This window comes from Lathamus discolor, chromosome 16 (genome assembly GCF_037157495.1).
Source record: "Lathamus discolor isolate bLatDis1 chromosome 16, bLatDis1.hap1, whole genome shotgun sequence".
In the NCBI taxonomy this organism is placed as follows: Eukaryota; Metazoa; Chordata; class Aves; order Psittaciformes; family Psittacidae; genus Lathamus; species Lathamus discolor.
This window is the reverse complement of record NC_088899.1, coordinates 8287389-8309339: the sequence shown is the minus strand read 5'-3', so window position 1 is coordinate 8309339 and position 21951 is coordinate 8287389. Positions and strand designations below refer to the sequence as shown.

At 46.9% G+C, this 21951-nt stretch overlaps 1 protein-coding gene across 1 annotated transcript in view; it reads right to left on the bottom strand.

Annotated features, from left to right (window-relative positions):
* ACAP3 (ArfGAP with coiled-coil, ankyrin repeat and PH domains 3) overlaps positions 1-21951 on the bottom strand; it is a 77221-nt gene that overhangs the window by 20731 nt on the left and 34539 nt on the right. Inside the window, exons 3-10 of the mRNA XM_065696336.1 lie at positions 18822-18941; positions 18279-18332; positions 10734-10792; positions 9086-9269; positions 8444-8488; positions 7909-8004; positions 7500-7574; positions 7009-7020 (exon numbers count right to left, since the gene is read on the bottom strand). Coding sequence (XP_065552408.1) covers positions 7009-7020; positions 7500-7574; positions 7909-8004; positions 8444-8488; positions 9086-9269; positions 10734-10792; positions 18279-18332; positions 18822-18941 — 645 coding nt within the window. The remainder of the gene's footprint in view (positions 1-7008; positions 7021-7499; positions 7575-7908; positions 8005-8443; positions 8489-9085; positions 9270-10733; positions 10793-18278; positions 18333-18821; positions 18942-21951) is intronic.

Below are 21951 nucleotides of genomic sequence, written 5' to 3'. Positions count from 1 at the left end.
TCATGAGGAGAAAGGCAGGTTGCTCATAATAGTGAGGGCTAAAAATTCCCAGTATTTGGGGCAGTTTGCAATGGGAAATATAGCAATAGAAGTGCTTTTCACTGGCTGAATTAGCAATTCTTCTGCCACTTCTCTGTTCTGGAAATGGCCAGGAACAGAACAAACCCCTTTTCACACAGGGAAAATGGGCATAGTGATTTCTGGAAGGAAGACTTATCAATTCCCTTTTCCTTAGCTATCATCATGTGCCATCTCCAATCTGTGCTCATTCAATTCTCTATGCTTTGCTACCAGTCAGAGCTGATTTGTCAGGTTTGGCACTGATTCATCAGCCAGATCTCATGGATTCTGACAGCTGCTGAGCAAGACACAGAGCACACAGAATAGCAGCTGCTCTCACAAAACACAGGATCCTGCTCCCTGGGCCATGGTCTGCCTCCTTCCCAAGGGGAACTAGGTCAGGAAAGCCAAATGACTTCCCCCTCTAACCTGGGGAACTAAGGCACACTGTTTCTGCACACTGATCCAACTCCAGTGGTTCATTCTACCCACAGTTCCCTCTCTACTGAGTGAAAATATTTCCCCCCATACTTTGTGGTCCAAAGACACAACAGTGCAGTGAAAACAGCCCCATTAAGTGCCTCTCCTAGCTCAGCATAGAACACCTCAGTGATGCTGTGTTGCTAAGCAACATGCACTTCACTCTCATTAAGATGAGTTATTTTCATGCTCAGAGATGCAAGCTTGCCTGGGAGGTGTCATAGTAAGAATAAAGCTGATACAGAAGGAGGAGATGTAATGGGACAGGACTGAGTCATTCCTTGGAAAGCCAGCAGGATGCCCAATTACACGCTAGAAACTGCTGTAAGGCACCCAATTAAGAGTTCTGCTCAGCCCTAAATTTCTTTGCTGGAAGAGAGTGAATCCCAGGGGGGTCCTCTTCTGCAGATGTCTTTCATGTACATGCTGCAAACAGAGGCCAGAGGGAATTTTCCTCTAACTCATAGGTATTTGAACATGGGATTTTTATAGAGCTGCTCCAAAGTGACAATTCTATACATTTGATGAGAGATGTATAATAAATAATGCAAACAGCCAAAAACCTGGGCCTTGCTGAAAAACACATAGCAAGTGCAGGGCAAAACCCTTCTTAAAATGACCTTCTTAAGCTGTGCCTTACTTTGTAGAACAGGCAAAAATAAGGGGGGGATCTACATAAAAACACCTGACTTCCTCAGCTGTCCTTATCTACTCAAGCAGTGTGATGGTAAGAAGGACAGATTGCTGATGAGTGCAGAGGAAACAGATGGACCACATGCGTCACTAGAGTAAATCCACTACAAACCAGTGGAGTCAAGCCAGGTGTGAAGTTAACCTCATTGAGTCTGTATTGTATTACACCTCTACAAAGTAAATGGCTAAAGCAGAACAGCTGAAGGCACATGGAGTTGTTCCTTGCCTTGGGAAAGGAACAAGCAAACCTGCACCAAGCCCAGTTTTAGGAAGAGAAAATAATACACAAACCACCAAGCACAAGTACAGCTAAGATGACAGAGAGGCATCTGGATGATGGCCAAACATAGAAACACTGCTGGGAAGAATGGCTTGTGTTCACATTATTTTGAAGCTATTTCTCTTCCTTGTTCTCTCATTAGTCAAGAAACATCCCCAGGCCAAACTCTGCTCATGTGTCTGCTGGTGTAACTCCTGAGCAACTCCATTGCTCTCAGCAGTAAGTACTGAAGGGCAGTTGAGGGCACAACACATTGACCAGAGCTGTAAGCTGGATTTGTAAAGTAGGTAGAAATCAAGGGAGAGATCCAAGGGATAAGGACCTGTCTGCCTCTTATCCCTGTGGCTTGTGGTAGTCTGATCCTCAGGGGCACTTTGTTTCATTACACTCTGCTTCTAAGGACCCGAAGTCTTTGCTAATAAGTTATTGGGGGGGGGGGGGGGGGGGAGTGAAAGAAATCCAGCAGTTATCCCCTTAATCAGAATCATTTTTCCTTTCTCAGCCGGGCCAAGGCCAAAAGGGAGATGTACAGAGGCAGCTCAGGCAGCTGAAAGGCAAAATCATAGCGAGTGCAACTATGAAACTTCCAGCACACCAGAACAAGCTTAAACTATGGGCTTAAACACTGGATTCCTGAGCACATCTTCCTGCTGCAGCCCATGCAGGGAACTTTCCTATCAATGGTTGTGATGAGAGGACAGACTTCGGGAAATAAAGAACATGTGTTGACACCTGATTCCAGGTAAGAGCTGGCTTAGAAACTGTGTGAGGAGATCATCTTACCAATGGTGTTGAAGTGGCTACAGCAGGGTAGGAGAGGGTACACATATGCTTTGTCTTGTTCCCTCTTTTTCCATTTCCTGCCATACATGAGGTTTTAATGCAGGATTTTAATAAACTACCTTTTACTGAATCCTTCCCATCACTGCAGTTTGCACAGAGTAGGCAAGTCAGCTCTACAGGAGTTTGGACTGATTGATTAAGTCTGTATTTAGCACCTCATTGTTTCTGTAACAGGGAGAGTACTTGACATGGAAAAGGCTGCCTAGGATTGGGATGTGGATGGCTTTGGCTACAGCACGATTAGCAACAGCAGTGACATGCTGGATCACACATTGGTGTAATAAATGGGATGTCTTCCAGAATCAGAAACCAGATCTCTGCCATCATCTGCTTCCCTTCCAGTAGATCACAGCAACCTTGTCTCATTGTCCCCTTCCCTTCCCAGTCCTGTCACTCCAACTTTACACACAGGGCTGCCTGGGAAGTGCTATTCTTCTGGACATGACCTCAACAATGGTTTCAAGGGGAGCACGCCAAACACTGCTGAGGCAAAAATGAAGTAACACATTCCAAGAGACACATCCACTGGGATGTGGAAAAGGACATTAATGCAGATGCTTTCAACCCAGAAAATGGAAAGGAAAAACCCAGCACAGGCACAGAGAGACCCATGGAAGAAGAAACAAGAAAACCCCTATTTGAAGGTTGCTTCACAGTCCACTCAGTTAAGAACTCCCTGCCCATCTCCAAGCACACTTGCACTGCAGAGGCCAGACAAGCTCTTCCTATTGCTCCTGTGAAGCATTTTGGGCACAGAAAATGGTTGATGAAATTAAATAACTCTCAGGTTCAGAGAACTGATTTATTATGAAGAGAGAAGATGCCCCTCATCACTCTGGAATCCTGTTCTGAGTAAGGAGCACTGCCTAAACAAAAAAGGAGGAGGAAGATCTGGTTTATAAGTCCATTTCTATCCCAATATGGGTAAGAACACATAGAACCCCTCTCTAAAATACCAAAGCTTTCTTAAACCTCTTTAAGATGCATCCACTATGGCAATGGCCCTACCTGAAAAGCCACAGCATCACTCCCTCAGTGTATCAGTTCAACATGGAAATAATGATACTGCCCTTTTCTGTACTATGTTCTGATTTCTCCTGATAGAAAACACTATCAAAACTAGGCAATCCTGACCAGTGAATCAGTTCAGTCCAGGTGGGTTTAGATACTTGGATATAGAGAAATGTATCTTATTACCAGACCTCCATGTTATTTTAGTTTCAATCAATACCATTCAGGATAAGCACAACACATGCAATACACACTGTTCCTCATAGAAAACAGGCTTTTATCCAAAACTGCCCTCTTAACTAACCAATGATGCTGAGTACTGAACAATAATATTAAGCACATTCTAACAGCATCATGTATCCATCCATGCATTGAAAAGAACTTCTCCTGGAGATGAGTTAAAAACTATATGTGACTAGTTTGACTATTTGATTCTAAAGAGAAGACCAAATTATCTTCTGTTACATTCTTCTCTTACATTGAATACATTACATACATTAAAGATGCTCACATATCCCCCTCCCACACAAACACTGGGGCACGCATATTCTGTTCACTTCTGGTGCCTGAATATATTTCAAGCTTTTCTCTGGCTATTTTTACCTCTGTATATATACTGTGTAGAACCCAAGACACTCAGAGGCAGATGGAATTTGGAGGAGGGCTCCACCACCTCCACTCCCATTCTGTGCAGACAGCTTTCATCCATTGTGGCCAAATCCTATTTACAGACCTTTTGTTTCTTGAATTTCCTAATGCCAAATGATGCACAGAGATCTGTGCCCTGCCCCAGAGCTTTTCCAACCCAAAACAGAAGCAAGCACATTTGCTCTCCTGCAGTAATAAAGCTTTTGGGTCAGCAAGCACGGTCCTACAGGCACAATCCTTGCTCCCCCAGGGAAAAGTGCCCTCTAAACTTCCTCCCCAGGTCAAGCCAACCCTGCAGCAGTCTCCTTACCAGGAGGTATTCAAGCCTGCCGAAGATCTTCATGATGCCAGCTCCAAGGGAGGTTTTGTTGCTCTCGCCTAGAGAGCAGGGAGAAGCTCTGTGTGTCCTCTCTCTTCGCTCTCTAGAGCAGCATCTCTGCTAAGCACCGTGGGCTGGCAGGGAAGGAGGGATTTCTTTTTCAGCCCTTTCTCCTTTACCCCTCCTACTCCTTTTTGGGAAGCTGTAAGCTCTGCCACTGGCTTCTGTCAAAGCAAGGGGCACCAGGCAGAGGAAGTCCGCTAGCCCCTGAGGACCACCTGCCTACCCCCTCCTGCCTCTATTCACTGGCAATCGGCTTAGAGCAAGGGCTGATTATCATACAGCTGCTACAGAGGCACAGAGGGAGCAGGAGAAGCCAGGCAACACAGAGCAAAGTTGACAGGAAGATGCTCACCGAATGCCTCCCTGACCTGAACAGAGCCAGGCTTGTCTGCCTTTAGCAGGGGCTGCTTCCCCCAGCTTCCTGGAGCAGAGCCACTCTTTGGCCAGCAATTCCATCCCAGCTTCACAGAAATCAGGGTGCTGAAGTGCCATATGGCCCCTGGTTTGTTATCTACCAGCTGGACTAAATGAGGCAGAGAGCTCGGCCTTGGCACTGCATCCACCCCATGCAAAAGGGCAACAGAAGCACAATCGCTTCCTCACTACTCCGCACCATGGAATAGGTGTGAGGATGCGAAGGAGCTTTTATAGAGCCCTGTCCTCTTCCACTCTCAGTTGCGGTGCAGTGGAAGGGTTCAGAATCTGCAACACAGGACAGGTTTAAACATTACCATTTCTCTACCCATTTCCCACTGGGAAAAATTGTGTTCCAGTGCTAAACACTCCAGATTTTGTCTCCTAGGTGGTCCAACCTACACCAGGTCCTGCATGTCTTTGTGCATCCATTTAAAGCAACTAAACCCACATAAAAATATATAAGCTCACTGCATGTGTGGTTTAAGACAGTTTAGTTTAACACACAAGAGAAATGTGGGAAGCTACAGGACTATTTCCTCAGCTTTTGCAGAAATGTCCTTGCACACAGACATCCCACACACAGGCTGAAGAAAGACACCTTCATGCTGAAAATCCTCTCACTTAGCACAACAGAAGGAGAACTCAGATACTTAGTGTAGCTCGTAAAAATTTAGGCTCTTTCTTTTTGCTGATTTATTAGAACACTTTTGTATAAGTGAACATTATTTCTTATGAAGTGTGAAGCTGCAGATGGAGATCTTTAAGGTTTTGGAGCTGGGCAGACTTAAAATGACAGCTTGAACTGACATCTGTCCTAGGAAACTGCCCTGAGGGTGGCAGATGTTCCATTAGGGAAGATGGGGAAAGACTGGCATAGGAAAAAGGCACCAAAATGAGAGTATCGAAGGAAATAGTCAAGATCTGTGCTGAGTTTTTCTTTCCTAGCAAATTTAACTGGAAGAGTAATTAAATAAAATGCAACACACCCCCTTCCTTGTGAATCTGGTTCTTAGGAGGCTGCCCTCCAGGCCTCACAAAGCTGCCCCAGGACAGTTTAACTCCCTGTCTTCAGAATCTGCACAGCTTCCCCTCCCCAAGAACACTTCAAAAGGTATTATGTTTAAACTGGATTCCCTCCTTTTCTGTCATGCCTTAGCAGGCTGCCTGGGAAATCCCTGTGTTGAGGAAAAAAGGATATTTCTGACACCACACTTTAATTAAACAAAACTAAATCTCCAAGAGACCAGAGGGTGTTCTGGGCTCAGCATGAAGACAGATTCAACTGTGTGTGAGATGCTCACCAGCTGCAGAGTGCCATGCTCCATTGCAAAGGGAGGAGCAACACTGACTCAGAGTAGCTCAAAAGCAGCCTAACATTTCCAGGCAGGAAGCTTTAAATCCTAAATTGCTGTAGGGATGTTCAGCTCTCCTCCAAGCTTATGTGCACAGAGTCACACCTCTATGCATATGTACCCTGATGAAGGCCAATTGCTCTTTTCCCTCTTGGAGCCTGACCTCTGCTTTATTCACTGCTAGTCCAGTCAAAGCCACATAAAGAGATTTAACTGATGTACTACACTAGAGAGATTTTCCATGTTCCCTTGAATGAAGTCATCACTTCAGCAGAGTCCCAGAGGAGCTGAGAGATCACAAATGGATTTACCCCTCCCTCAGAGCACTTAACCTAAGGGAGCATTTGCACAGGCTGATTCACAGGGAATGTCTGTCATTAGCTTTCAGATCTGGTTACATTTCCATTTCATGGGCTATGACATTTTTGATAGAGCATTAGAAAGAAAACAACAGCCACTTACACTCCTGTTGCTGACAGTTATTGATTCACATGAGTGCCTGACAGATACAGACTCATTAGTGGTTCCTGCTCAGGGCTTGGTTCATGAACAGCTATTCCTCAAGGGCTCTCTGAAATCCACTCTTACTGTGCCCACAGAGCATGAATGTGTATGTTTAAAGTCCACCAGCAGCTTCTGTTATGAGCCTTTGCATCCAGTTCACCTCCCACCAGACCCATGGTCCTCAAAGGCTCCTTAGGTACCAAACATATGTTAAGTGCCAGCCAAGCACTGCTGCCGCTGCAGTACTGAGCTCTGAGTCAAGACTGGCCACCACACAAAGTAAATGGGATGGGAATCTTGTTTTAGCACATGAAAAGGAAATACATGTGGGTACTCACCTGCAGGAGGGTCTGCAGGGGCAGGTCAGCAATCCATGGAGAGAAGGAAAAGGAAAAAACAATAGTTATGTTTCTGCAAACTTCAGATTTGGGATCATTCCCAGATAAATGGTCAGAAAATCAGAGCCCACAATAACCAAAGATGCCTCCTTACTGAAGGCTCAGACTTGTTTGATAATAAATCCCATTGTTTTGTCAGTTCATGGTGGTTAATCCCAGTTACAGCAGGTGAGAAGTCACACAGTGGGGTACCATAGCTGAGAACAACCCCTTGCTTAGCCACAGCAGCTCTGTTCCTTGGGTCCCCATGGAATAGAGCTTTCCAAAGTCATGCTGCTCAAGGCTGTAGCCATGTCATGTCACAAATGCTACTGCTGTGAAGGACCAGCCCAGCAAGACCCTTCATCAGATGGCAGTTGCCACTATGATCCAGAGAACCACACTGATGGAGAGAAGTGCTGCTTGCACCAAGCTGTAGCCCCAAGACTCACCCTCTGCTGTATCAGTGCATGCTTGTGCTCCATCTCCCTCTTCTCTACTGCAGAGTCAATCACCAGCTGGTCCAGCTAAAGGCAAGGAGAAGAACATCAGGTATAAAAGTCAGGAAGGAGGTTTACAAGCCACTGTCCATCCTTGCTTCCCTGCTCTGGTATCACACCAGCTCTAACTAACATCGTAAGTCCCAGAAGAGGGGAAGGGCTGTGCTTGGGTGTGCACTGAAAGTAACCATGGCTCTTGGCTGCCATCCCATAGTGCAGCATGGCTCATCCAACACCCAAGAAGCATGATGCTCTGACCACTCCCAGATTACCATGTATGGCAGCTGAATATGAAAGAGTAAGTCCTTCCAGGGTGAAGGGGTACAAACACATTGAATCAATGTATTCCCTGTCCTCTCACCTCTGTGGCTAGTTTCTTCATGTAGGGATCCAGTTCATGGAGAAGACTGTAGCCCTGCTGGAAGAAGGTGTACTGGGCATGCATGAAGGACAGCATCTGGGGAGGGAAACAACAGCAAGGTCAGAACAGGTTCTGGGACAAAAAGAATATGACAAGTCCTTATCACCCATACACAAGTTTTTTCAAGGTCTAATTCTTTCCTTTCCCAAAGCAATCTATCTGTTAGATACCTCTCCCTCTTCTCCTTTCTTCCTCTCACAAATCCACACTGTCAGGTAACCCTGTTGTGAGCACAAAGCAGTAAAAGCAGTGTCCTTCACCCCTAAAAGTCCCCTCCAGGCCTGGCCTGTGGAGTATCTTGCTGGTCCTTCATTCTCCCCTCTTGTTGGCATACCTGCAGCCCCCAGAGCAGTCCCAGACAGCATCTCCAGGGCAGACTGAGGAGTCAGTAATGTCGACCCATGCAACCTGAAATGGAGAGGGCTGCCTTTCATTGAGTCACTGAGAGCAGCCAGAGAACACAGAGAGCCCTTACCGCATCCAGGATCTCAAACTTCTTCTTGGCCTGCAGGACGTTGATCTGTGAAGGAATGAAGAGAAGGCTCTCAGAACCAGCAGCATCAGTCTGGCACAGCGATCTAAGTATGAACAACTTGCTGCAATACCCCTTAGTAGCAAACCACAAGCTATTCAAGGACAGCAAAGCCCTTTGCTGCAGTAGGTCCCAAGGTTCTCTGAGCTGCCTTGAGGCATAATGCAGCCTGTCTTTATGAAAGAGCAGGCTGTGATGGGATGAAAGGACCTTCACTGGTGGGGCTGTGAGTTCTATAGCTGATCACATCTGCTTGGAATAGCCAATAAGTCATAAGTGGTGTAAGAGAGGGGAGGCTCTTCCCTATGTCATTAGCTGCTTTGATCTTTATAACTCTCCAGAGAGGCTGGCAAACAGTGTCATGAAACTACTGAAAGTGAGGGACCAAACACAATACTGTCAAGTGTTCTCTGCATGCTCCTACATGTAGGACATGTTCTTAAGGACAAACATCTGTGTCTGTGTACATGTAAACATGTGTACTTGTACTCATAGTGGTCCAGGAGATTGTTTAGCAATTTCCCTCTGATGTCTTGTCCTGGACTAGGAGGTCTCTGCCATCAGAGCAGGGGCACAGACACCAACCTGCAACACATAGTCTAAAGCTAGATGTCGGAAACACTTTCTGGTTATGGTCAAGGTGCCTGTCGCTTCCTCCACTTCATGGGGCTTGTGCCGAGGTGCTTGGGCATTCTTCACCAGGGAAATCTCCATGTCCTCCCGCACCTTGTCAAACTGCTTCTTGGTTTCCTTGAACTTCCGGACATCACTGGAACCCAGAGAGGATGAGGTGGTGAGAATCATCGCTAAAAAGCAACCAGGATCTTGCTGATACCAGCAATATATGGAGCGATGCAATGAGGTACACTGCGATCATTAAGATCCTGCTCCAGACGTCATTGGGATCCTAACTCAGCCCAACGAGCTCCACTGTGTCCAGCTGGACTAATTCCAGATTAACTCTAGACAGTCTTTAATCTTTACAGAGAGTTGGTAAGGAAACATATTTGACCAAGGGCAAGAGCAATGCAGGTATCAAAGCACCAGGGCCTGCAAGCACAGAGACTGAGCAGTACAAGAGAAAAAAAAAAAAAAGTCAGTTGCGAAGATGCTGGGAGGATGACAGACCCAAAAGGAAGGTGAAATTCCCCTCCTGCCTGCCAGCCTTAAACAGATTAAATCTGAGCTCATCAGAGAAATTATTATAGAGAAAGCAGGGGTAGGGTTAGCACAAGGCAAGAAGATGGGGATGAGAAAGGTGGGGGGTCAGCCAGTGACTCCCTCCTCCATCAACACACCCAGCTGCTGAGGGATGCACAATTCCCCGTTCCCATGGCAACTAGCTCCTTCTGAGCTGAAGCCTCTCCTGCCTCTCTGACCCATATTCACACACTGGGATCTCTGCTGCACCCAGTACCTGCCCCAGGGAAAGAAGCACTCGGAGGAAGCACGTCAATGCAGCAATAGCAGGGACAGCCTGGCAGGAGCCATGGTCCAAGGAACACACTGTCCCCATCCATTTAACAACCTGGGCCCACTTCTTCTGCACCTCAGCCTTGCCACATGCAAGTCAACATCCTTAATAGCAATATTTTGCATTGCTCACACCACTGTAAGCTTGCTTTTCATTAACAAATAACTCAAGCTCCAAGCTGAAGGCACAGTGATGATAGCTGCTCCCTCTACAGAAAGGCTTTCCTGTCATCTGACAGGTGCTCAGGTTACTCCAGAAGAGCAGGGCTGCTGTAATTTTGAGCAACTAAACATGATGCATAGGGAGCTAAGAACAGAATGATTCTACGGGACCACAAAGTCATTTGGGAGCAAAGTTCTTCCTTCTGCAAGCTTGCACTAAGGAAACTCTGCACTGAACATAACTAAGATACAGAACTGGTGCTACTCTATAGGGATCTGAACTCTGGGATATGATTGACCTAGAGGATCAGCTTTGCAGGTGAACTTCGTGACGATGCTCTCATCTGGAACTATGCCCGATATCCAGCTTTAACTAGGAGCTGGGAACAGGACAAAGACATCTGGCTGACAACACAGCAACCAACTGATTGCAAGATGACAGCACACAAACCAGATCCTTTCCTCTGCCCTTCAGTGTCTCTTCTGCCTCAAGCTTCAGCACTTGTGCAGAGGTCATAGTTCTGTTTCAAATGCACACAGAACAGGGGCAATGGAAGCTCAAGAAGCTGAAGCCCAAATTGATGGGCCAAGTACTCACTCTTTGACAAAATTGTGCAGCTGCTGCCGAACTGACCTTTGAGCCTGGTCAAACAGGATCTGCAAGAGAAGAGAAGGCAAAGAATATAAATTTTTTTTTGCAACAGGAAAGACTGAGGAGCCAGAAAATCCATGAACACTCTTTAGCAGCTTCAGTGTGAAGGACTCAACATTACTCCAGTGACTGGTGGTGTTCAGCACTCCCTTACAAGTACAGAATTCCCGTGCTGCAGGATCCACAGCCTGTGCCAGGGCTCTGAATAGCACAGAGACCTATGCCACCAACACAAGAGGAGTAGTTGCATTCACAGTCCCCACTTTGAACTGTCTCCCGAGTCTGGAATTCCTCGTTCTGCCAGAGGAGGGCACTGTCACCTCAGCACTTTACCGCTTAGGGCCGGCCACCGGAACCACCGCTGACGGTACATGCCCGCCAGCCGCATGCTGGTGAACATCAGAGGTCCAAGCACATGGTATAAAGAGAGACCGAGTTCTTACAAGTCTTTTACATTTTACTCTCCTATTTATCCTTCACAAAAACGATGGTCTCAAGCCCTTTCATTACTCTACACTCTTTGCCCATCTCTTCTCCAGCCCTCCCCACCTTCCTTTAAGAGATGCTCTTCCCCTACCATCTGCCTGATGCTGAACAGTGGTGCCCGCTCCGCTCTCTCCCATCCATCTCTGACAGGCACGACCACAAATAACTCCGTATTTCAGACATGCATCGGGATGACACTGCACTCTGGTTAATGGGGACCAGATGGGCAGATGCGCCCAGACTACATAGCAACTGCAGCAGGAAGTACACATCAGCCAAGGGGCAGGAGTTTCTTCTCTCAGACCATTTACACTGCAAAAGAGCTGGCACTGCCTAAAGCAGCAGCTTTTTGTGAGGAGGTGGTGGGTTAACCTTGTCTGGCTCGCAGGTACCCACCAAGGCACTGACTACATCTCCTCAGCAAGACAAGGAAGAAAACAAAATGAGAAAGCTCATGGGTTGAGGTATGTACAGGGAGATCTCTCACATTACAATCACAGGCAAAACAGACTTAACTTGGAGAATACTGATTTAATTAACTGCCAATTAAAAAGAGGATAGCATGATAAAGAACAGAACTAAGAACACCTTCCCCCTGGAGCATGATTGGGTTGCCCAGAGAAGCTGTGGCTGCCCCATCCCTGGCAGTGCTCAAGGCCAGGTTGGACACAGGAGCTTGGTGCAAGCTGCTCTAGTGGAAGGGGTCCCTGCCCATGGCAGGGGTTGGAACTGGATGAGCTTTAAGGTCCCTTCCAACACAAATCATTCTGCCACTGGCATTCCCAGCCTGAACAGGCATCCTCCCTACCTAACACCTCCTACTAGGAGGTAAGCAAACACTGCCCAGATGTAGCACCCCGAGGAGAATGCAAAGCACTCTGCAAAGACGCAGCAGCATTGGCTGCAGAGCCTCCAACACACTCATTGTGTATTGCTGCAGCCAAGGAGAAAGCAAGGGACCTGCCAGGACCAGCTGAGTATAAACAGCCGTGAACAGCCTCTAAATATGAACAGATGCAATGCAAAGGGGAAAGAAAGAAAACCAAGACCACCCAGCACTGTGTTTTTACCAATGTAAATTATTTACTGCTCTTGGCATCCATTCACTCTCTCCAACAAGACTCCAAGAGGCATTGGCCTGCAACTGCTCACACAGAGCTGCTTCCCGAAGCAATGCTTGATACCATGCAGGGATAGGCAGGCAGTAAGAAAACCATCTGGTTCCCACCTGCACCTACATTTGGAAAGCTTCCATCACTGGTTTCCATCAGGGAAAGGAAGGGACACCATTATGCCATACTCAGGACTGCAGACAAGTGCCCTGGGACATTCCAGGGAAGAACAGATTCCAGGATACATAAAAATCAAAGGAACTGGGCTTCCTCAGCTTGAGGCCTATGTGTAATATTCCTTACTGAAGCTGCTTACTGAGAGGGAATGGAGGTGATCACATAAGCAGCATTCCTAGGCCTGTGGTACAGGGACATTGCTATGGGGAAGTTTAAATGCATTTTTATCCAAACAGAAAAGCTGCACAAATGAGGAAGACAAGCTATATATATGTATACACATACACCTCCTGCTCTGTCAGTACTCCTCTTCCCTGTTCCTGTTATCGATGCACTAAGCCCCATATCACTGTGAGGATGCCCTTCCTTCTAGCCTGCACTGATTCACATGGGCAGTGATTGCCAAGGGGCACCAGGTAATGAATAAGCCTTTCCTGCCAGCAGCATCACTGCTGAGAAGCATCCTATGATACCAGCATTGCTTTGATTGCTTCTGCATTAATTTTGCCAAGCAGGAGCACCAGGGGAATACATCGAGGTGGGTCCTCCCATTTTCAACACAAATTAAGGAGTTTAAAGAGCTAGAGTTTCAAACCTGAAGTTATCCCTTGGCTTCCACCCCTTTCCCAGGCATACTTGGAACAAACTCTTTGTTGTCCAATTTTTCCAGACCAAATATCACCCCACCCTCTCAGCTTCCACCAAGACATGAGAAGTCCAGCCCATGACTCATACACATCTGTGCCTGAGGAGGGTCAACGTGGAAGAAGGGAGTTAAGCACAGCTCTCACTCAGCAGCAAAAGGCTACATTCTACATTGCCCTTTCCCAGCAGGGGCTTTTGTAGCAACAGAATAAATCCAAACCTGTGTTTGACAGGAATTTCATGCCCCCAAGACATGCAAGCAAGATCAGCAGCCCAGGATGTTAATTCTCAAAGTGCAAGCCTAGAATTCAAGATACATCAGAGAGAACAAAGGGATGCCATTGCTACAGTCCCACAAGAGCTCACAAGAGAAGAGATCCCACCAGGCTCCAAAGCAGAAGCAAAAATTAAGTGAAATTACCTGGCTGTGAACCCCTTCTCTCAGTACTTACATCCATGAAGCTCAGAAACAGGGCATTACCACTGCATGTGGGAATACTGCTCGAGTAGAAATTGAAAGCAGGCAACGGAACTAGACTATCTAAAGTTTCTTTCCAGACCTAACTATGATTCTACAAACAGCATTTGTGGTGGGATTTTGGCTGGAAGCAGCAAAGGGATCAGGAGCTTGAAGAGGGATAATGCAGCAGAGAGGACATGGGCCTCACCAGCCAAGGCTCCACCACACCAGACCAAGAAAACAGGGCTGGTTCAGAGATGGTAGCCTGATTCCACCAAGATCAAGTTGAACATGACTGTAGCTGAGCTAGAGACCTGTGCTGCTACAGCACAGCTCAAACCAAGACTGAAGGTCCTGGGGTGGAGCTTAAATGGAGTGTCTGGGCCCACCCATGGGTGGAGGGGATGGATAGAAGCCCCAGGTGACACGGGTCAGGCCGTTACGGTCTATTAGTGCACTAAAAGCCATACTGAGATGGGATGAAGTTCATTAAGCACATCAGCCATCCTGCAAGAGCTAGCTCCAGATGCGAGATAGAGGGTGTGGAGCTTCCTCTGCAGCTGCCTGACACATGGAGAGCGGCAGCTCCCCCTTGTTCAGCTCCATCATGCAGCCATGAGCTGGATGAGTCACATCTCTGTGCTTATCTCCCTCATGGCCAGTCTGGAGGCCTCATTCCAGTCTAGGGACCGGTTTGTGCTGAGTTTAAATGAGGGTTGGTTGTCTGGTGGCCTGGGAATCAGAGCTTGATCCTTTTATCTGCTCTCAGGAATCCTGTCCCAAAACAGGGGCACTGCAACGTGTCTGTGAGAGAAGGAGGCAGCCACAGCACTGCCCATATGGGATTCCATCAGCTACCTCTCAGTATCTGCTGGGGAACAAAAGTAACCCCCCTCCCTGGCCTGCAGAAGGGGATCATCCATAACCTTGTCAGGCACCCTGCTCCCCAAAGATGGCCCATTCTGCTCCTTCTCAAACACTTCTAGGCTTTGGAAGTCTCTCCTGACCTCTCCACCTCTTCTCTTCAGCTACCTGTCCTGCTGCAGAGTTGCAAAGAGGATCTCCAAGACCCGGGTTGTCACTCGTTCTATGGCATATCTATCCAGTGTGTGCCTGACACAGCTCTAGAAAGAGCATACAAATACCACCGCACTTGTCAAACAACTAAACCTCAACAGTGACAGCATACTGTACATTTCTTCCTGACTTCGTATTCCTACAGTATGTTTCTCTTTCACTGCAGCTTTGAGCAGCTGAATACAGTAACCCAAGGGGCAGGAGGTCCAGGCAGAATTCAAACATCCTCTGTTTGGCAGGAGATGCTTAAATGACTTTTATTGCTGTCTGGCTACATGATTCGGTCCTTCATCTCTTGAGCAATGGCCCACCAGATAAATGCCACCCATGAACAGCATTCCGTCTGTGATGCCTCTGTAATACAGCTCACTTGAGGATTTGTGCTCTGGAAAACAAGATGACAACAGTACTTCTATCACACATCAGATGTCAACAGTCTAAGTTCAACTTCTGAACCAGGCTGAAGTTGAGTTGCTCAAAAAAAAAGCTCAAGAGCTCCAGTTTGTGCTTTGGTCAAAGGACATTTGTTCCTGCCCCTTAGATGTTACTGAAGTTGGTTCTCTCCCCTAACTAGAAAGGAGACATCCTAAGATATTCCAGACACTGACAAAACCTGGTCTTTCTTAAACCCTAGCTGCAGCACTGAGCTCGTGGTAACTGCTAGACTGGTACCAAACTTCAAGAGCAGCAGCTCGCTGAAGTCTGTTAGACTAGTGTAACATCATTGCACTAGAGCACAATAGCCAAAACTATGAAGCCATGAAATGACAGAAAGCATCTCTCCTGTCAGCTGGTCATTCTGCATCCACCAGTGATGACCCTGGACCTTTCCCAAGTGCTGTCAGATAATGCAGGTGGTCCCCCCAACGCTGTGAAGAACAGGCTGTGGAAGCCCTGTCCTCTTTCATTTCCTCCTTCCTTCCCCCTGCACTCCACCACTACCCTCCACCCATGACATCTGCCATCTGCCTCACTGACTCATCACAGCTTGGGTGGCTTTTCTCCTTGTCAGCAGGAAATGCCTTCTGGCTCGCTCAGCAAAGCTAAATCTCCTCTGCAAGCTGCTGCTGCTCCTGCTGGAGGATCCCTCTGACGTAGCTGCAATGATTTATGGCAGCTGAGGACATAACGAAGCTGGGGTAGGACTGATGAGGACAATGTTCCTGTTACAGCTTCTGAAGATGACGTTGAAGATGCATTTAAGGGGTTCAGCCAGAGTGATCCCATCACAACAGCACTTTCACTCGCATTCTTTCACTTCTCTTTCTGGTCACACAGAGAAAGGGAACTGCCTGGGAAAGAGCATTAGCCCACATGCATGTGGGCTAAGAGCACAAAAGGCACAGGACACTGATTGCAGCTCTTCTGAACTCAACTTTCTCTTTGTCATCTCTCCTCTAAGGTTGCTTTGATGCTTTTTCCTCCCTCTGCACTATAAGGTGGGAAAACTCTGGAGCTCAGTGTGTTCATCTTCTACATTCAAGCAGGTTTCATGCTTGGATTTTGCTGATCTAACATTCATTGTTCGAGCAATAAAGTCATAGATTAAGCTGTTGCAACTGACTTTTTAGGGGATATTTTCCCTTCTTTTTAACTTGCTCCAGTCGTACATACTGTCCTGGCCACATTCCTGGAGCAAGCACTGACAACTGTTTCATTGCTGAGCTCCCCAGACACAGATGAGCCAAGATACACATACACACACACGCACACAGCACACACAAAGGAGACAGCAGAAGGCACTAAAAATAACTCCATTAACTGAACAGCGGTCGGAAAGGGCTCAAGATGCAGCCATCATTCCAAAGCCATTTCCTGGAGAGGGATTCACACTGCTGAGCACCAAGGGAAGAGGGTGCTCTCCAAAGGCAGTGGGGAGGGAGGATGTAAGTATCCCTTGTGCATGCAGCTCATGGTAGGGAAATGCTGCCCCAGATGGAGCGGGGAGTGTAGAGGGTGGGGTGCATGGGAAGGGTTATTCCAGCGGGGATTTGACAGCTCTGGGAAGGTCTTTCTGCTTATTAGTTGGCTGAGAGAACAGAAATCCCTGAAGTGCCACTTCTGGCAGAGAGCAGGGATCCAGTGAAGCTGCACAGCCAACAGCATCCTGCAGCCAAAGGATCCTGGCTGGGACTGCTCCCTCCTGCCTGGGCTGCACGCACTGCTCAGCCCCTGTTAGTGCTGCTGTGATGTGATCCCTGGATGGAAGGAGCTCAGGGGTTCTTATGTTCCTTGGCCAAAAGGCGTTATGCTTTCAGAGGGAATGTGAGCAGCATCAGAAAACCAGGGTTTGACTTTCTCTGTTTTCACACAAACACACCTTTTCTCTGAAGCTCACACTGGTTTGTTCACTCTGTCCCCCCACCACTACTTTTTACCTCTTTTCCCTCTCATTTTTAACTAGGAAACAGCCTTCCCACCTGCTTCATGAAATAATTACAAGAACTTGAAGCAATTTCTTCTCCAGGTTCATGTGGTTAACTTGCATCCCAAAATCAAGCATCGTGCCTAATGTACTTAGACAGGAGCACTGTGGTATAAAAGTGGGTCAGGGCAGTGCTGGCACCATGAAGCTTTACAGTATTTGTGCTTTAAGCTCCAGCTGAGTTACAGACTTAATATTGTAGGTCTGGCATGGAGCCACCAAGCATGAAGCACCTTCCTCTTCTACGAGGTTTACAGATGTGATGGCTGGATGTTTGGGATGGAGAAAGGGCAGATTGTAACTTCTTGGGCTCTGTTAGTGAGATAAAGTCAGCTCAGGAGAATAGGCATTGTCTGGACACTTCCCTCCTTTCATCTCAGTGTATCATTAATATTTCCTGTGTTATCCTTAGCCATGGAGCTGCACAAAATGCACTGAGTCTGCTCTCAGCATCAGCTGAACAAAGCAATCCTTTCAGTTAGATCCATTCACAGCCTTGCTGGTGTCCTAATGTCAAAAATGTGAATGCCAAGCTTCAGAGAGTATTCCAGATCTGCAGTAACATGGTTGTACATGCAAGCTGCTAAGAGCCAGTCCTGAGTTGTCTGAGCTCCTCAGTCCTCACTATAAAACCCTGTTCTGTCCAAAATGAACAAAGCACATGGAGTGTGGGACCTTTGTAAGCTCTCCTCTTCCTTTGATGAAGGGGCCTCTAACTTCACCCTTCTTCATATTCATTGTGTATCTCTGATCTGAAATGAGCCAAAAGGCACCCATGTGGCAGTACATACCCTTTCATTCAGTGGTACCTTCTCTGCAACCCATGGAAATCCCATTTCCTAGCATACATGATGCATTAGGATGGATCACTGTGAGTAACAGAGTCACAGCTCATCCAATTCAATCCTGTTGCAAAAGGCAACAATAACTCCCAGCCCTTTGCTGCTCTCGAGGCTACACAGTGAGCAGGGACTGGAATCAGAAAACACTTCCTTTGTGGACCCCACCTTTGTGCAGTGTCAGGTAAGCCAAACTCAGGAGACCATAATCAGTGCCTTGAGAAAGGTTGTCATCAGCACACAACAAGACAAGAGGAAGCTGCATCTTACCATGTGGTAGTTAATCATTTCCTGCAGGCTGTCTCCAAATTTGTCAAGGCACTCCTGCAAATAAAGGTGAAGAGACTGGCAGTGAATAGAAGCAGCTGCCCTTCATACCCAGGGGTTCAATGGCTGAGAGACACCCTCATTACACCAAAGAGCCACTCTGCTGTTTGGCAAGAAGGCATTTCAGAATGCCTGGCATTGAAGCCATAGACTCCCTGTCCTCTCCAGTTCAGTGCTGCAATCAAGATGTCACTTGTCACTTGTGCAGGCTGGTTCCCACATTCCTAAGTCACTGAAGCTTACTGACCTAGATTCCAGCAGCCTTGCCAGCACTGCAGCTTCTTAAAAGTCCAGTTCTCCCTGCAAACAATGAATCTCACTCTGACCTTTCAGCACTGCACTACCTCTACCTTCCTCTAAAAATAAAATCTCATACTAAATGGCTTCTTAATGCTGATGCTCTTGATGCTCTATTCACAGCATTGGGAAGGTTAACGCTCCCCAGGCCTCACTGTGTCCCATGCTCCATCCTAAAGGATCACTTACCGAAATCATCTCATCCTTCTTGCACTGCTGTGACAAGTCCCGGACTCCGGTGACAAAGTGCTTGTTGGTGGTGATGTAGGCTTTACCTGCTTCAATCATCCCACTGCATAGCTTCACCAGCTGCACAAGGAGAGAGGTGTCAGTGCATACGGAGCTGATCACATCAAACTGAACTGCAACCAGGTTGGTTTTAATGTGCACCAGCACCCCAGCCCAAGACCTTTAGAATAGGATGCCATTCATGTGGCTACACCAGCAACCCTTACTGCACATAGCAGCAACAGGGATGCAAATCACATCTCTCAGGGCATGTTATGCTGGCAACATTTCACTTCTCACTTAAGAATAAGGGTTCCAGGCTACCCCTGAGGACAGATAAATCAGAGCAGCCCATTCTTTCCAGTGGGATTCTCCTGTTCATTCTATCCTGAGGCATCAGGACTGCACTAAAAGGAACCTGATCACACAGACTGACTGCAGAAAGGTAAAGACACCTTGGTGCTGGGTGGAAGTGATAGGCTGTCTAGAATCTCCTTGCTGTGAGTATGCTGCTCTTTGGGACTGTCACATCTCTAAGCCCAGCTGGCTGCTCCGTATACTTGTGGAGCCTTGTTTTGCTCTTCTTACCTTAGAATAAAGGGGGGCCTGATGGTTTTGTGTCATATTTTGCTTAAACCAACTGACCAGGACCGCTTAAGCCATGTCTGCTGCATGCAGCCAATGAAAAGCTATGTTCTATCACACACAAGGATGGAACCATCAAGACTGTAGATTAAGTATGAATCAATTCCCAAAGTTCTGCAGCCCAAGAAAACCACTGGAGCACTGTGAGGGATTCCATCATGTATCTCTGGACTGCCTGTGACTTAGTACAGACTTTCTGATGGACCTCTGTTCAGAGAAACATTAACTTTAAGCAAGATACACATGCCCCGAATCAAATCACCAGCCTTGGTACAGAGAAGTTACCTGGAGCTTCCAGCAAAATGGGGTGGCTTCCTCTTGTTGGAGTCACTTTGCTGCATCTCTAGACAGCCTTTATTAACTTCTGATAATTTAACAGCTGCAGGGAACATTCCCAGACTTCCTAGCCACACCAAACTGCAATAACATGCCTGGAACTCACTGTAAAGACTGGAGCATTAGCTTAGCCAGGATTCCTGGCCGTTAGCCTATCTCCTTTCAGCCAAAGCTCCTTGTAAAAGGTTATGTTAAACAACTTCAGACAAACCCATAAACCAAAAGCCCAAGAGATTTGCAACAGGAATGGCTGATCACTGAGCAAAATGATTCCACTTTTTGGTTGTTGGTTTATTTTTTAAATCATCACTGTTCTGAGCTTTTTAAATGAAAACTTTTAACTGCTGATAATGAACAACTCTTGGAACTGAAGTTTTCCATTCTCAAAATCCAGGAGGTTTTTAGGGATATTAATTTTACTCATGACAAATGGCTTCAGAAACCTTGCCCTGTCAACCAGCCTCACCTACAGGCTGGCAATGAGCAGCTCTCCAGTTTGGCTGGATACCAAAGCCCCACTGCAGCACGGTGTGCTTGTTTGGGGCTTAGTGCTTGTTCTATGTATGCAGCCACAAGGCTTTGGGGCCTAATCTCTATGCATGCACTGCAGAACAAGCTGACTTCCCTCTGTCTGCAGTTCTGTAAGAACATATCTGAATGTATAAATATATATATATAGTCACACAGGGTTTATCTGTGTATACACAGTATATATAGTCTTCACTCTTTCACACTTACATCGTCTCCTGGCCACTCAATTTGATGCTGGGTACTAGCACATTTGTGCTATCCCATCCAAGCCCAGAGAAGCAAAGCAAACAGATGCAGTTCCTGTCACATCTGGAGCCCAGACATACACTAGAGGTTTGGACAGATCCTCTGGAAAGGAAACCCAGCCTAATCTGCAACGTGGCAGTTTCTAGAATGCCTCTGTGCACACACTCCTGGCCAAGGCTGAGTTAGTGGTAGCTGAAGGCCATTCAGCACAAATACATTCCCAAGGGGAGCAGTGGTGGCTTTGCAGACAGAGCACAGGACAGAATGAAGGAATTCTTCTTGAAACAGCAAAACAAGCCCCAGTTTCTGGTCTTCCCTTAGATGAATCTCTTACACTGCCCTTTACCTCTATCTTAAAGAGGTGTTAACAGGCTTATAGTTTATAAACTAAGTGCTCGGGAGCAGAGTAAAAGGCAGAGAAACATTCAGTCCTTGCCAGCTTCCTGCTCTTTCAGAACTAGTGATGCTGGCTATTTGGGTACCACTGCACAACACCAAGCCCTAGGAAGGCTGAAAGACAGGAGCTGGGCCATCAAATACTGACTGATTAAGAATGAGGGTGACTGATTCTCGCCCAAAGTTACTCTCAGCAAAACAAAGTTGAACTTCAGTGGCTCTTCAGATGCAAAATCCAGCCTCACTCCCCCTGCACCCAGGGCTGATACCCTGCAGCTGATGGAGACTGAGGCAGCACTTCATGTGACTGGTCACCTCTGCAGCAGGCAGGGGAATGATGCATGCAAACACAATGAAATGGCCACCCACGGAATATCACCACATACCTGCTGTCAGGGGAAGGCAAAGCTGCAGGAAACTTGTTTGGATGCAGTCCTAACCAAAAGGAGCTCAAATCAATTTGCAACAAAGCACTGAACAATAAGAAACTGAGAGCCTTGAGCTGCTCTTGTACTTCCAGCCCATCCTTCTCACTCCAGGGTTGTTCCTGGCACACCAAATTGTCTAACTACAGCGGGCACTGACAGCAGCAGTGGTAGATTCAGAGCAAGTTTCACCCCTTGCTTTGTCTTTAGAGCCTTAGCTTAGAGGAAAACAGATAACCCAAATCCCTCTGCAGCTTTCATCAGTGACACTAGTTAGCTTGTGCAGATTACTGTTTCAAGCAGCTTGATTAGTAAATAGGTTTTATAGGACACAGCTTTGCCTAAGGCTGGTGACTTCAACAAAGCCCATTTCTCCATCATACACAGGAGTTTTACCCCTTGGTAGCTTTGGGAAAACTCTCAGATAAAAAGCCCACAGCTCCTCTGGCTCCTTTTCTTCATTTTTCTCTGTTCCTGTTCAGAAACAACTTGGCTGATGTCTCAGACATCAG